We start from the raw sequence: 17,326 nt of genomic DNA, 5'->3' as shown, positions 1-17,326 counted from the left end.
GAAGATGTGTGTGAAGCATCAGTGTTTCCACAGACATGGATGTAAACTTCAACTGCAACTTGAAGGGTTTGTGGAGGCATACAACCTCAAGGTGGTAATTTTAGTTAGTATGCTTTGGCTCTTATTGACATATATTGAGTCAAATTGTTAGTCAGAAGAAGAAGCACACCTTTTTTTAAAACATAATGAAACACTTGGAAATTAACAGGTTTTTGGAACACTGACCTTTTTCAGGGAGGAATTAATTGAAGGAATTAAAGAGGGAAGCTGAGTTTGCACAATCCAACAAGTCTACCACCTGTGGAAAATTTTGCAAAGAAGCAAAATGACACAAGCGACAGCCATTCCACTTTTCTATATTGTGACGTAATAAATGACATGTTGGGGTACATCAATCAGAGTATGTATAGCTGCATGTAAATGGGGATATTAGTGGAATATTCATTTTTATTAGCCATGTAAATTGTTAAGTAGGAATATAGTCTTTTTTAGTATAAAGGCAAAAAATTAAATATTTGTGCATGTAAACGTCATTGCACTGTAGTTATCAATGTTGCAGGATGTGTGATATAATTTGATCTCTGGTTATGTGTTTTCATGATGGCTGCTGTTACACGTGTGAGGAGAATGTGAAAAGTTCATATGTTACTCGCAAATCCTATCAGTCATCATGGGCGACATTATTAATGTAAAGGTTAACAGCCAGGATAAAAGACAGTGAAGTGTTTGGCTTTATTTAAAAGATTCATAATACACATTCAACATGATGCTGTCTATACCTCTAACAAGTGTAGTAACCAAACTGTCTGTTTTTCTTTCTTCCTTTCTGTGTGTGTGTGTGTGTGTGTGTGTGTGTGTGTGTGTGTGTGTGTGTTTGTGCGTGCGCGCAGGCAGCCTTGGTACTATGGCTGGGGCTTCAACCTGCCACGGGGTCAGGCTCTGCTGGACAAGTGGAACCAGATCCCTGACAACACAGACATCCTGGTCACACACTGCCCCCCACTGGGTAAGACATACATTACAGCACACACACAGAGACGCACACACTCGCGCACGCACACACACTCACACACACACACACAGGCTCCAACATATATCAAAGGTGCACATACTGTATATATGTGTAGATCACTGAACTGTGAAAGGAAATTATAATGCAGTGATCATTTACTTCAGTCATGGCTGAACTCCAACTGAGAAAAACCATTGTTAGTCATAAAATCAGATCACACTCTCTCTAAATATGAATACATAGGCCACTGCAACTCATGGAGAAAGAAAGAGAGATGGGGAAGCAGGTGGAGGTAGAGATAGTGTTACAGTAATATGGATAGTAATATCAAGGTAAATGCAAGGTAAATGCAAGATGCAAGCCCGTCGTAATTTGATGGTTAAGTTCAAATTCAAATGTCCACTCGTCATTTGCCCTACAGATATTATATTCTTTAATAATAGCCTAATCTGATAATTGGTTTCCAGTAATTTACAATCCTATATTAAATTGTTTCTTTTCACCACTACAACCTTCCTGTAACTTCCATCTGTGCTGGTTCACACCCAGTCAGTTAATCCAGCAGAACACATAATTAACCTCTGTTACTGTAACATGTCTCCTACTATGATTTGCAAGATCTTCCCTTAAATGCATATACAACGAGGATGAATATGCACCTGAACAAATGAAACACAATCTGAAACTCCTGCCTGCTGCATCTGTGTGATTAATACACCGCATGTGTTCGGGGCAGAATGCGTCACATCTGTGCCTGAAAAACATGCCCAAAAGCTGCAGTAAATCTGGCCCTCAGCTCCCTTTATTTATTTATTTAGTCCCATGTGCATATATTGAGTCTGAACATACTGGCATTAACCTGTAAAGTGCCCACCATGTTTTGTATTTTTTTAGTAAATAGTAAATAAGTAAGTAATAAGTACACTCATCCTAAATACAAGCAACGATAACCAAATTTTATTTCAAACCGATATTATACCAATATTGACCATAACAATTAAAATTCAATGAAAATAAAAATAAACATTGTACAGTATTTAGTGTTGCTTTCATAAAATGTAGCCTGTTTCAAAATCAAAACCCCCTCTGCTGAAAATTGGTAAGAGGTTTATTTTACTTTACTTTAGCACCTTTCTAGTCATAGTCAAAGCACTTTTTACACTACGAGTCACATTCACCCATTCACACACACATTCATACACTGGTGGCCGAGGCTACCATACAAGGTGCCACCTTCTACTCAGTTTTTAACACACTCACACACCGGTGGAAGAATCAATTTGGGGTTCAGTATCTTGCTCAAGGATAGTGAAATGCAGATTGGAGGAGCTGGGGATCGAACCGCTGACTTTTCTGATTGGTGGACAACCTGTTCTACCTCTGAGCCACAGCCTCCACAGTGTAGTTGCTCCAGTTATAGCTTTACCTACTTAACCTCCATGGCCGCAGAAGACTCATCTTTGATGCAGTGTATTTCCTAGAGCTTTACACTGTTGTGCTGTGGTAGTCAATGTTTCAGGAGGTTTGAGGGTGTGTTTTTGGCAGTGTAAAGAGTCTTAGTACCACTACCTGGAGCAACGTTGTTGTCATCTTCCCTCGAGAGGGAAGATGTAATGGGAGTAATGGGAATAGGAATATATTCACCATCTTTCAAACTAGCTTGCTGCTTACTGACGTGCATGCACGATAATCACGAAAATAATCCACTGACGTGGTTGATTGTTGAATTTGAAATCCGTAGGAGGCTGACAACAAAACTAAGATTGTAATGACATTTTGGGGGTAACTGTAGTAGCATTACTGAAATTAAATTAGAAAGTTACTGCCCAACACTGCTAACTCTTCTACCCAAGAGGTTGCTAGCATCAGTGAAGGATCCACCAGGTCTATTACCTGTGACAAAGAGGATGAAAAATGCATATGTAGCCCCCATCACTGACAAAGTCTATATGTATGCCTTAACATGAGCAAAGCAAATACGGGGAGGACCCATTTAGCAGCAGTTTTCAAGGGCCCAGGAGTTTCTGTGGGCCTGGAGATGACAGGGAGATGATGACAAGCTAAGGTTCCCAGCTGGACTTTAACTGGTGAAATTGTTGTTACCATGTTCCAGAGGACTTGACGTCAGTGGTCCTGGAAGTATGTGAATAAACACGTACATATTCATACCACAGGTACCTGTGCACATCGCTCTACAGCTTTTACACACCACGAGCACACTCTCTGTGAATGCTTTATTTTCCTTCTCGAATGAAAGAGAGCAGAGGAAGTGGCGCTGATGAATCACTGTCGTATTGAGTGGATGAATAAAGGGTGAAGGTAATCAAAGCTGTGACTCACAGTCCAGTCAGCTCATCCTGCCTGGCCTGAAAACACACTTTATCTTTAGAAGAGATCATTAGCTCTCTTACTGATCACCTTTCAGCCTCCACGCACTTTTCGTCCACACAAACACAGCAAGAGTTTGAACAAACACAGACGCCGGCTCACAAGCTAACTGACATCCTGTACGCACGTCTCTGTCTCACACAAAGAAACACATGCAGACGCTTGAACACACACACACACACACACACACACACACACACACTCCTCTCCCTCTCTCTCTCTCTCTCTCTCTCTCTCTCTGTCTGACTCTCACTCTAACACACACACTTTCACACCTCATCTCCCGCTGCAGCTGTGGTGCTCAGACGAGTGTGTGTGATTGATTTCTGTGCCTGCGTCTCGGCTGCGAACACGGCCGTTTATTTTCCATTCAGCTTAGCGAAGTGTCTCCAGCTATCTGCTCGTAAGCCACCGGCATATGGAGCAGCTACAGCAGGCTACTAATGCATGAGACACACACACACACACATACACACACACACACACACACACACTCAGAGCAAGACTGGAGGGAATGGCATGAGAAAGAAAGAAGCATAAAGAAAAAAGGGGATGGAGGACAGTGTGGACAATTAAGTGGATTCTTTAAAGCGCAAGAGGTCAAGAAAAGACATCCTTTTTTGAAATATTTTTTAAAAGAGTGAGAAAAGAATGATGGCCAAGAAGGTGACGGAAAACGGAGTGTGAACGAGACGTTGTTTCGCACTGCAGCAAAAGCTCCCGTCTTTTATGAGGCGCGATAAAGCGGCAGATCGGGAGCTAGAGAGGAAAAATATGGCCTCTTTATCTGGCTGCGAGGAACAAGTTAACAGCAGAGAGAGAAAGAAAGTGAGACAAAAAGAGGAAAACAGGCTCAGTGCCCAAAGCAGCAGCTGCTTTGAAACAAGCGGCACATTAGAGCAAAATACCCCGAGACACAAAGAGCCCTCGTAACTTCTCACTTCACTTCCACTGTCTCCCAAGGCTTGTAAAGAATACACTTACAGTTTTAAGGCGTTTTATACCTAAACTGATACTAAAAGTGTGTTTTTTACAGGTAGATACATTTAGAGGACAAAGAAGTCAGTCTGTATTACTTTACCGGAATGACTGATTCACTGCCAGCTGAGAACATGGAAGTTTTTATGTCTGTGTTGAGTGTGAGAGGGTCCATTAACTTTGCCTTGAGTGAGATTTTTAGCACTTTGTTTGGTAGTAAAAATAAATAAAAATGTATAAAGAATTTTAAAATCATCCCAAGACGGTCTTTTCTTTTGCCCCGCTGAGGACTTGCTGAAAGCTACCAAGCCATGAGACTTGCTACTTCTTACTTGTCATAGTTCAACACCTGCAAGCATATGGCCACAAACCTTTGTATGTAAGGTTTTGGACTGGGGCTAGGCAGCTAATTCAGACTTGTTGAACTACTGTTCAAAATTGGAAAAATTTGACCTGTAATGATCCATCCAAATTGAAACTACAGTGATTTAGGGCTGTGACTCGAGTTGCAAAAATGTTGGAGTAAGGACTTGACTTTAACTCATCTCCACTGAGACTCTGCTTACATGAAAATTAAAGACTTGACTTGAGGCTTGAGGGCAAACAGCTGATGAAGTATGTACCTTTCACTAAAATAGAGACACTTTGATTTGCTATTTGCTACCAGGCATTCAGTGAAATCTTGGGTTTTGCTCCTAAAATCATTAACCTTGACTTGGACTTGTCCTTAAAAAAATGACACTTGGCTTGCCCCTAAAATTATGAGACTTGGTTTGGACTTACTGTTACGCTAGGGCCACACCGCCCGCGGAAGCGCCGCGAATAGCCTCGAAGCGCCGAGAAGAGAAGGCAGTTTCCTTTCGGCGCCCATGTTAACCGACTGTGTCGTCCACACTGGCCGCGCCGCGCCGGGAAGCTCCGCGGCAGGCTCACGATTTGCAGAGATCAGTTCGGCGTCTGGTCTATTTTCCGCGCGAGCCGTGAGCGAATCTGACAAGCCAGGCAGTGAAAAACAAGAGCTGGGAGCAGAATCGCTTGTCAACGGCGTGGAGAAATGCGCGTCTGATGTGAACGGAGGTGCTCCGGCGCGCACGAGAATTTCGGTGCGCTGCGCTTCCGCGGGCAGTGTGGCCCTGGCGTTAGAGACTTGAGACTTGGCCTGGGCCCTTAAAGACCGGACACTGACTTGCCTCTTGAATCATGAGCTTTGAGTTGGACATGCCCTAAAGAGTAGACACTTGACTTGCCCCTAAATTTCTGAGACTTGAGTTGGACTTGCACTCAAAAACTAGGAACTTGACACTTCCCTAAAATCACAAAATTTAAGTTGGACTTATCCTTAAAGACTTGAGACATGATTGAGACTTGAAACAATTTTCTGGTGTTTTATTTAAAATTAGAAGATAAAAAAAATAAAACAAACAGTAACTTGATAAATTTGTCCAGACCCGTTTCTTTCCTCACTTGGTAATTTGTTCTTTGTTCACTTTATTTCTCTCCTTTCCTTGTGTTTACTTTCTTATTCCTGTCTGAGCAGAGCGACAGAAGGCAGGGAAGATGGAGGCACGAGCTCCTCACTCATTTTATTTCTCCGACTTGATGCTTTTATTGACTCAGCATCAGCAGCATCCCTCCTCACAGAGCAGCCACTAAATCATATACACTCCATGCTTCATCCTTGTCACACACACTGTGAAGTCTGCATCTGTGTGTGGCTGTGATTGATCTTTATTTTCTATGGCTGCTTTCTAAGAGTCTTTTTTTTTGTGCTGCGATGTGCAGTTTGCCATTAGGCAAGAAGTCTGAAATGGAGAGCTGCGTTCTAAAATGTGATGGATCGTCTTTTGAAGGGAGATGAAATTTATAACCTTGGAGACACATTCAGCCACGGAAATGCAGAAAATCAACCCAACTATCATCACACACAGTTAAATGAAATACTGAAATGATCCGCATAGGATCATTACTGCCAGTTTATATCAAAACATAAGGGTTAAACGGGACATTGTTTTGTTTCCATTAAATAACAGCCAAATATGACTGATAAAAAATAGATTTAGAAACTATATAATTCATTCAAATAAACAGAGAAGTTTGTGCTCTAGAGAAAGGATCAGCACTCAGTGAATAACCTCCTAAGCCCTATGATAAGCTATTATGGCAAGGCTTAACTACAGTATACAGACCAGTGAGCAGTGATAACTAACATGTCACTGGGGCCATCAGGTGGGAACCTAAAAAAGAAACACAACATGCTTTCCAAAATAATGGACCATAGTTTGAATAAATTAGTATTTTTTCCTTTATGTATCCACGTTTTAGGGGATTAATGTAAACAGTTTTATTATAAATTTGAATGGCAAAGGTGTGGACTGGAGTCACATGACTTGACAAAATCAAAAAAGACTTGCAACTTGACTTGCACTTTTACACCAATGACTTGTGATTTCACTTGGACTTTTCACATTTCCCCCAAGCCCAAAGATTGTAAAGAATGTCATGGTCAGAGATGCTGTATACAACATCAAATAATTCTATTTACTTATTTACAGAATTGACATTTACATTATACAAGAAGACAGGACAGATTTTACTCTATGAGTGTGCAATGTCAGCACAACTTCTTTTTTTAATTAAGTTCGGTTGTACTTGTTTTAACAAACTTGATAACAAATAAATACAAATTTTAAAAAGCAATCTTTTTTTTTACATTTAATATGTTTTTAAATTGTTCTTAAATCGACATTACATTGCTGAAGAGTACATAATGACTTTTTTAGGACTTGAAAATCAAACGTTTAGGACTTATAACATGGCTCAGGACTTGCCCGTCTTGACTCTGGATTTGACTCAGAACTAGTCAGGCCTGACGTCGGACTTGACTTGGAACTTACCCATCTTAGATTGAGACTTTATTTGGGACTTTTCTGTTTTGACTTGGAACTTGACATGCAACTTGCTTATTTTGCTTTGGGACTTGACACGCGACTTGCTTATTTTGATTTGGGACTTGACTTGGGACTTGCCAGTCTTGACTTAGGACTTGGCTCAGAGCCTGCCTGTCTTAGCTTGAGACTTGACTGGAGACTTGCTTGTCTTGACTCGGGACCTTATTCCGAGCTTGCCTGTCTCGACTTGGAACTTGACTCAGCGCTTGCCAGTCTTGACTTGGAACTTGATTCAGAAGTTGCTTGTCTAACTCGAGACTTGACTCAGGACTTGCCTGTCTTGACTCGGGACTTGCCTGTCTTGACTTGGGACTTGCCTGTTTTGATATGGGACTTGACTCTGGACTTGCCTGTCTTAAATTGGGAATTGACTCGGCACTTGCTAGTCTTGACTTGGGACTTGATCCAGAACTTACCTTTCTTGACTTGGGATTTGACTCAGCACTTGTCAGTCTTGACTTAGGACTTGACTCAGGACTTGCTTGTCTTGAATTGGGACTTGAATGAGAACTTGCCTGTCTTGGCTTGAGACTTGACCCAGGACTTGCCTGTCTTGACTCGGGACTACAGTGCAAAGACTTGCGACTTATCCGTGACTTGTGTAACAGTGACTTGGTCGCACCTCAGTTGAATGTTAAGATTACATTGTGTAATGAGTTTACAGTAGTTACATGTTTCCTGTAATACACTGGAGCCACGGCACATGGTTGATGGCATTGTTGTGTTCCTCACTACCTCCCCACCTCTTCGCAGCAGCCTCAACTGACTACATTGGAGCCAATACTGATACTGTCCATCTCCACATTATAGCAACAAACAGAATGTCACAAAGCAGACAGTATTAGACAGTGGAAAAGTTTAGCCCACCACCCATTTCACCACTTCATTATTTCATTTTGGGCTAAAGCTCTTCATACTGTATGTGACCTGGTGCTATTAGCTGGCTCTGTGAGAAGAAGTGTGTTTAGTGTGAGCTTAAGGTGTGTTTGATTTGCTTGTCACTGTGTGCAGGTTTCCTGGACTGGGTCCCAAAGAAGATGCAGCGTGTTGGGTGCATGGAGCTGCTCAACACAGTCCAGAGGAGAGTCCAACCCAAATTACATGTGTTCGGACACATTCACGAAGGTACGTCCATGTGCTAATTAAACACTTAAAAGTACACACACATACACAAGGGCAGTTGAAATGAATCATCAACTCTATATTAACTAGAAAAAAATATACAAATTGAATGGCTAAATTACTATTCAAATGTACATTTTAAAAAAAAAATGTCATAAATGCATAACCTAACGTTAGCATATCTAAGCCCAGTCACCAGAGAAAAATGCTGACATTGTATGTTTCTGCCACGGATACGTTATATTTGTACGTTTCATAAGTATCGTGTCAGTGTTTTCAAAGTCACCTAGTAGCTGAATGCCTATGAGCTGACTTTGTCATTGGGGGATGGATGGCGTGTTACCTAAGCGAGACACCTGCCAAGCTGCAGACCACTGTTCAACTAGCCTGGAAATCCAGACCCAAATCTAGGAAGATTTAGGGTCTGGTTATGAGTAATGCAAATGGCCCAACTTGAGGGGCGGCACCAAGCATGCATTTGAAAATATCACTGCACGCAATTGGATAACACTACAACCAATCAGAACAATACACAGGGTCATGTATCCAGAGCACTACCAGCGAAGCTAACTGGTAGATTAGACTCTTGCCGTATCCGGTCGGCAAAACAGCAAAAACGTCCTTCTTGCAAAGGAAAGATTTGAGTGCCATCTTCTGTTCCTCTTTTAGAGAAAAAGCCAAGTCTAACTTGTTCATTGTAGCTGCCAAAGCCATTTCAAACAACTGGTGTTTTTCCATATCCATTTTGCAATGTTTACTAACTGATTCCGGACTTCGTCGTTGCTGCGCTGTTGTCATCTGTTTAGCTCGCCTCTGGCCCGCCTGTATCAGATACACCGATGTGACTGGTGCAGCTTGGCTCTAAGGGCATGGGTAATGAGCATCATTACTGATTGCCAGAGTGACTCGCTGAGCAAATTCAAATTGTGCTCTAGCGAGAACTCTGGATTTCCAGGGTACTGTTCATCACCAACAAACAACAAAACTGGTTGTTTTTATGCAAATCAATGCTGCGTCTGCAAATGCCCTCTAGTGGACAGAAGATACAACAACCACACACTGACAGTGGAATTGGCAACGCTTACACCTGTGCATAGAGAGTATGGGTGCATAGTAAGCATACACAATATTGGATTTTTTGCTGATATCCAATATGCCGATATGTAACAACTCATTTGTCCAATAACCAGTATCAGTATGAATATAACCATTTTTTCCCTACCTAATTTTAGTGATCATCAAGTCTCTTCTGTAGTGGAATAAACATCATATTATGCATGCATACTCTTATGTGATGGACTACCAGCAGATGGAGAAATGAAATCGAATGCTTTTCAGTGTAAGTAATAATTATTCATTGTGCCAGTTAAGATAAAGCATGTTTGCAGATTCTGATAGTTCATTTTAAACACAATATAGGCAGATGCCAATGAATGAATGCTGATATTATCGTACATCCCCCAGTGCGTAGTACTGTTAATACCAATAATAGGCTAAATTTGAGCATTAAAAGATTGAAAATAATTCAAATATTAAAAAAAGTAACGAATGAAATTCAGATGGGACTATAGGGGAAGACTGACAGCTCTAATACACACATAATACTGCCATTACAACAGAGGCTCATGATAATCCACAGTCATTCAAAGCATGTGGATCTCCAAATGTTAGTATACATAAGCAATGTTTTTGACACTGTATATCATAGTAGTTCATGGGCCGCATACTCTCCTATTGGTCCAGGTGGCCCTGGACCGATAAAACCATTGCATAATATGCTATAAATAATAGAAACCTCCATATTTTTCCCTTTTTTTTTTGTTTAAATAAGTGATGAAGTGATGACTTTTTATATGCAAAAATGTCAAAGGTCAACTTCACCGTGACATTATAATGTCCTACAAAAACACTCTCTGGCCATTATTGTACATCATAATTTCAACCAAAGGGAAGACATTTGGTCAGATATTGAATTGTTGACAATAATCTTATGTGCCCACCTTGAAACTGTGCTGATTGTGTGACTCCTCTGTGCTGTTGGGGGAAAGATGTGTGTGAAGCATCCACATTTCATAGACATGGATGTAAACTGTAAGCGCAAAATGACTCATGCGGATGCAAACCATCGCAAGGTGGTTCTAGTTTTATTTCCAGTTTATGCATTTTCAGACTCACATAAATCCTGATGATCTGAATTCATGGGATGCAATATAAAATTTAGCATCAAACTAAAGAAGGACCTCTACCTTATCACATTCTGAAGGTGGCAGTTAGTTACACACATTTCCACCAGCCGCTACATCAGTGTGTCTACATTTTTCTCACATAGCCTAACACCTTAACATTTATCATATAAATCAGCCAACCACATGAAGATGTAGCACAAATAGACCAAAACCATGTCGTTTAGATTATAGTATTATATTCCCCTTAAACTGAATATTTTTAAGTAATTAAATTGACTGAGAAAATTCAATTCCACGTAACCTTAGAGAATATGGAGATACTGTTTCCCGGAAGAAAATGATTTAATTGTATATTAGAGAACAGCTGTGTTGCCTCATCCCTATCAGCATTTCATTCAGGCCAGCCAGGGCAGAGAGGCCGTCTCCCTGGACTGAGGATTGCTTTTTCGGGGTTATCAGGTCACCGCGGAGCCCCTGGAGCTGCGGCCCCCCATCAGAGAGAACCAGATTAGAAACTAGATCAGATTTTATAAAAGGAAAAATAGGCTGAGAGCTGCTCTCTTCATTAATGTGAGGACTCTGGGAGAAAATTTTTGTATTCATGTATTCCAAATCTGAAAGGACCAACACAGACATCTGTTCGCTTCCAAGAGATGGCGAAAGTGGCACCTACACTTAAAAAATCACTGATAGTGCAAAGTACTTTCTGAGAGATGGTAGTTAACTTATGCTTGACAAAATGGTAACACTTTTACATCTGCCATTTGGAAGAAACGTTGATCCAAAGTGCCTTTGAAGCAGAGATTTTTTAACTGTAGTGGTGTTAGTGTCACACTCTCATGCATACAGTACATTTGCTCACACTGGATTCTCGCCATTTTAGAAATGATGAAGAAATGCTTTGATACTAAGCGCTTATAACTCTGGTGATTCTCACTTGCATGTCTTCATTATGATTCCCATCAGATGCATCACACTTATTGTTAGTCCTGGGGTCTACTGTAATAAACTGTACTTCCTCTGATTTAACTGTATCATTCAATCATATATTGGTGAATATTTACTCAGGATTTGCATCCCTTTTAGGGAGACTGTATATCAATAATAAGCAGTAAAAAGCTGTTGAAAATTCTGTATTTATTAAAAGGTTGCATCAAAGTTTTGCACTTTTTATTTTATTTTATTATATTTCAAAAACTGAGAGCAGGGTCTTAAATTAGCTTCTGCCAATACATTTTTGGCAGTGGTGTGTAAAATTGTGATCATTATTATTATTAATTGTGAATTAAATGATGTCTAAGTGACTGAAATGTTATTCTTCCATTTAGCACATAGATTTTGATAGTGGCACATACAATAGTTGGGTGGCAGGAAGTGAAACAAGTGAATATCAGATTTTGTGTTAGAGAACAAATCAGAACAAAATCAAACAGACTCAAAAATGTTCAACCTCTGCACACCTATATGACAGGTGAAGAGAGACATTCCCTATCGTATGGTTTGGAAACATGGCTTATTTAAAAACGTCATCTCTCCCACTGCTCCCCAGGTTATGGCATGATGACAGACGGCACCACCACATTCGTCAACGCCTCAGCCTGTACTGTCAACTTCCTGCCCATGAACGCTCCCATTGTCTTCGACCTTCCAAATCCCAGGACCACATGACTAGAGGAAGCTCGCCCCCAGTCACCTGCCGCCAATCAAGAGAAAGGAGCCAGGAGAGGTAGGTGAGGTCGGTGGGCAGAGCAGAGCACATTCTGTAAATATAAGGCAGCCGTGTGTTTAACGCGACACATATGCTACATGCCTGGAGACGGAGCAGACTCGGTGAGGGACGCTCCCTAACGCTATTAATGTTATTCTATGTGCCATCATTTCTTCATCTCAACACTGAGTCTAAAAGCAGAGAAATGGACGAGCAAAGAGACGCTTTTAGATGCAAACAACGGATATTTCTCTGTCCTCTTTTACTGCACTGACAATCTGATGTGGCTCTCAGACAGACAAAAAAGACACCCCGACGTCCCTGTTGGCCTTTTTCACTTCATTTAAATGAACTGTAAACATTTGGACTCAAAGTGAAGCAACCCAACGCCTCATCAACATGAGAGTTTTGGTTAAGGCACAACTCAACAGCAGAACATTTGCCTGGGGGATTGTAACACAACTTTCCTCCCTTCCCACTTTTAAACATTAATTTCCTCATTTCTCCCCCTCCATCTTCCGCCTGTTTCTCTCCTCTCCTCGGGCCTGCAGCATTATGGAGTGTGTTCTTTTTGCCAGCGTGTGTGTGTGTGTGTGTGTGTGTGTATGTGTGTGAGATCAAAGTGAGTGTGTGAGGGCAGCAAGAGGTCTCTGCCAGGGGCTGTGTGAGTCGGGGTGTCAAACATGTTGACACCACTCCCCTGGGCCTCATTACAGCCCTCATAAGCCTCTTAACCGGGAGAGAGGAGGACACTGAGGAAACTGCGCGCAGCACTTCCCTCCATGCAGCTCCCCTTTCACCTTTTCTCCTCTTTTTCATTTCTTCCTCCCTCTCCATCCTTCATGCTGTGAATGAGTAGCACAGCTTTTCTGCACTGACTGAAATTCCGAGCTTTAAGGACTTGGAAAAGACAGCAGGTAACACGCGACGTAAAGGTGCTACTTCTGGACAGTCATTCTGAGCTGTGGTGATTGTTTCAAGGACCCTCCCTCGTGTTGGGAGCGATGGGACATTTGATCCTTTATCAAGAGGAGTAAAGCTGTAACTACATGTACTGTAACTGGTCTATGTAAATGTTCTCTGTCAATGTAAAGAAAAAAAACTTGAAGATTTCTTGAAGATTTCCAAGTTGTTGCTATGCTTTTCAAAAAAAAAAAACCTTGTTAATATTTGTGGTTGTTACATTTCCTTTGGTCTATTTCTTAGTAATGTAAATGCTTATTATGGTATTTCCTTCTCTGTGAAGCTGCTCGGCCCCATTTGGTGATTATTAACTCTTTCATGTCCCTTAGCAGTTTGTCTGTGTTTAAAAAAAAAAAGAAGAAAAAAAGCCTTTCATTTTTTTTCCTTTGCTCTATTTTCTGAATAAGGCCGTTCTCAGTGAGAGTCTGAATGTGCTTAGCATAACAAGACCACGTCACACTTTGATCTTCCTGCTCTCCGACATTATGTATGAACGTTCCCTGGGGCTGCAGTTTACTCCCACTTCACTCCAGCTTCCTCAGCACATCAGCATTCATTGTGCCAGCTGATGTCTTAATGTTTCCAAATAGGCAAAAGAGGAAAGAGCAGCAGAATTGCTCACCAAGAAAACCAGTGTGTATGGATAATGGTGGGAGGTGCGAGCATGAACGTTGATGCCTGAGTGTCTGTGCGTGTTATGTTATCGTTAATGTGGAGCAGTTTAAGTTTTAAGCCCTGAAATTGAGACATTGTGTTTGATCCTCATGTCTTCAAGGTTTAGAGTTAGAATTAGGTTCAGAATAAAGATCGAGTTTAAGGTGTGGTGTACCAGGTAGAGTATGGGAACTGCAGCTTAATAAAAAACAGGCATATAGAGACATGTATTACCCAATTTAATAACACATGCATTTGGTGGTTAATTTGCACATTTTAAAATCCTTGAACACAGAAGATGCTGGTCTGACAGTTGAGGATCTGATAACATGGTCACATGGTCTGATAACATGGACAATAAAACCATGAGGATGAAAAATGTAGAAACTTTTCAGATGAATGATGACACATATTCAATCAGAACTCTTGTCCTTGTCCATTTCAAGATGTTGTACCACCCACAGGAGATGATTGTAGTAGACCTACAGACACCCTAAATCTCCAGCAATACTAGGTGCAAGCAGTCAGAATGCACCCAGTCGCTGGAAGTTTTTCACATGCACATTTCTGCAAACCACAGATATCTTACATTATTTTGTGGAAAATACGTTGAAACTTAAAATTTCTTAATAGCACTGTGGTTAACATGTGGTTGGGTTCCAGCACAAAAACCTTTTAGTTGTGGTTAGGAAAAGATCATGTTTTGGCTTAAAACACTCACGTTTGGTGGCATGAAAACTGCTGAAAAAGCAGGGCTGGGAAGGCAAATAACGCCCAGGTTTGGTGACTCAGTGCCACTGGGAAATGCCACACTACTCGCACAGTTCCATGACAATTGAGATAATCGACTGATTGTTAGTACAACTAAATCTGGTCCTTTAAAATACATGTAAATATGTTAGCCCAACTGCAATCATACTAAACTGAATTTCTCAAAGTCAGACTAACACACCAAGATATTGGGCCTCATTCACTAATATCAGCGCAGAAATGTTCTTACTCAAACCGCAAAAAAAATAAGTACTTGCGCAAAATCACCATCGGATTCATGACACGTGCGTACCGGCCAATTTTGTTCTCACCACCGTGCATATGTTAGTAAATCAGAACCATTCTAAATTGACAGGCGTGTGTCCGCGATCTGCAATCAGCATACTACCATGCCTCCATTTCTCCATATAAGGAAACGGCTTGCCTAGAGTTGATTCATGAATGAAGGAAGCGGTTACGCGAGGAGAGAAGTAGTAAATTTCACAGTTTGTTAGAAGCGATGGCGCCGGGTCTTATAGGAATGCCATGGGTCATTGTAAGACTGTGGAGGACACAGCACGCCAGGATGATCTTGCACACCTTCTCAGGGGTATAAAGTAGTTTGCCACCAACCGTATCTGATCCAAACACATCCAACGGCCCTTAAGCACGCCAAAAGTGCGCTCTACGGCGCGTGTGTGGGCATGTATGTTATTATAGCACACCTCTTGAGGGGTTTCAGGGTTTGCGTATGGTGTCATCATCCATGTTTTAAGGCCATATGCCCGGTCACCCAAACAATATAACATTTTAACATTAACGGAATAGAGACTTTCTGAAAATACTAACTTAAAACAATTGAAATAAAAGACTAAAACAAAAGATACTCACCAACAAGCCATCCACTTGTCACAGCCCCTGCCTCCAAACGCATTCCCACTGTACTGTTTTGCAAAATAAATGAGTCGTGGGTGCCTCCTGGCCAGCGGGCCACAGCCTTAAGGATATGGCAGTCGGCATTACAGATCATCTGCACGCTGATGGAGTGATAGTTTTTCTGTTCATGTTATTGTTAATATTTTAATTGTCACAATGATGAGGGTGAACGTGTGTCAATTTCATGGTAATTTAATCCATTTGGCCAATATATTAGTAAATTAATTATTTTAAAAAATGTTAATTAAATCTCTTTTTCATGAATGTGGTTTTATAGACTCTGCATGTACTTAAAAGGTGTGTTTGCATTTTCTAAGTCAGTTCGGCCTTCCTCATTTGTGCGTACGCATGGTCTGAGGCAGTTCTAAATTTGTTCGCAGAGTAAGAACAAATTCGGGTAAGAAAATATTGATGAATCCCGGATTTGTGCGTCAAACAATCGTACGCACAGTTTAAGCACAGATTTGTGCGTACGCACTGTTTGTGAATGAGGCCCAATGTGATTGAGAGTCAAATTCCTCCTGCATGTATACAGTCAATTGGACCGAAACTGGCCTAGGCACATGCTCCACACTTTCCCCCCCAGGCTTTGACCCAGAGGTCAAATAGCATTAAACAGAAGAAGAGAAGAAAATAAAAAAGTAAAGCGTACAGCACAGACAAAATGTACAGAGCATTAAAGTTGTCCACCATGGTACCAGTGTGCCTCTAGCTAACCTTAGCTAACTAGTTTGTTGATTGTTTGCTCTCTGACATCAACTGGAAAAAGGTCTAGTACTAACAAGCCAGTAGGAGGCATATCCTCACCTGTCATAGCAGAGTAGGACATACTTAGGTCAATAAATCTATTCCCCTCCCGTGCTTATATACTGGGACAAGGACAGAAGTTCAATTAAATGGACAAGTTGAGCCATAACTGTCGCTCCACTTAACTGTGCATGTTAACATACTGAATGTGTTGGTGAAAAAATCCCAGGCTCAGAGGCTCAAATGCCGCTGGGAAACACAAGCATGTGGCTGTGTTTAGGCAACAAAACCACGTGGTTGGTTTCAGGAAAAAAACAGGGTTTGGCTTTACAACCTTACAGGAAGCAAACACTGGCCTCCTGGGTGAAAGTTGGTGGTTGTTGGACCCATCCATCACCCTTCCAACCCGCCCTGCTCTGACTTCCTTTCATTGTTGTCACGCTGCATTACCCCCCATCATTGTGACATGAAATAAAAAATTGGTAGTGGCTTATTTTGGTCGATACCTTAAAGCTATTGGGCTCTAGTTTCGCAGACCGGGCGAGGTGGGGGCGCAGCGCTTCGCCAACTGGGTGTGGCCAGGCGGATTTTGCAAGTTTGGCACACCGTGCACGCTGGCGCAGCTACTCGTCTGTCCCACCTCCGTCCCTTCTACCTGCGCAAGTCGGAAAGAGGGAGGAGAAAAGGCGTGGAGTGGGTTTTACACACATCACACCAATCAAATGAGCCCCTCTCCTCGCCCTTAAATGCGCCGCGCGAAGGCGTAATGAGAGTTTACTCAATTCGCCATGGCAGAAGAGAGCAGCAGCGTCAGACGGCCAAACTTCTCCCAGGAGGAAACTAATGTTTTGGTCGGGGAGGTCCAAGCTCGCAGTGTCCAAATATACGGAACTGCGAGCAGACCTCCACCGGCTGATGATGCAAAGGTAGCCTG

The 17,326-nt window shown here is 41.6% G+C and overlaps 1 protein-coding gene across 1 annotated transcript in view; it reads left to right on the top strand.

Moving 5' to 3' along the window:
* The window catches only part of mpped1 (metallophosphoesterase domain containing 1), a 139,349-nt gene extending 122,294 nt beyond the window's left edge, over positions 1-17,055 (top strand). The window contains exons 5-7 of the mRNA XM_049567114.1: positions 891-1,006; positions 8,338-8,451; positions 12,184-17,055. Of these exons, the coding sequence (XP_049423071.1) occupies positions 891-1,006; positions 8,338-8,451; positions 12,184-12,302 (349 nt within the window). The 3' untranslated portion in view covers positions 12,303-17,055. The remainder of the gene's footprint in view (positions 1-890; positions 1,007-8,337; positions 8,452-12,183) is intronic.
* The last annotated feature ends 271 nt before the right edge of the window (positions 17,056-17,326 follow it).

Source organism: Epinephelus fuscoguttatus, linkage group LG22 (assembly GCF_011397635.1).
Source record: "Epinephelus fuscoguttatus linkage group LG22, E.fuscoguttatus.final_Chr_v1".
Taxonomy (NCBI): Eukaryota; Metazoa; Chordata; class Actinopteri; order Perciformes; family Serranidae; genus Epinephelus; species Epinephelus fuscoguttatus.
This window is presented reverse-complemented; position numbering and strand designations above follow the sequence as displayed.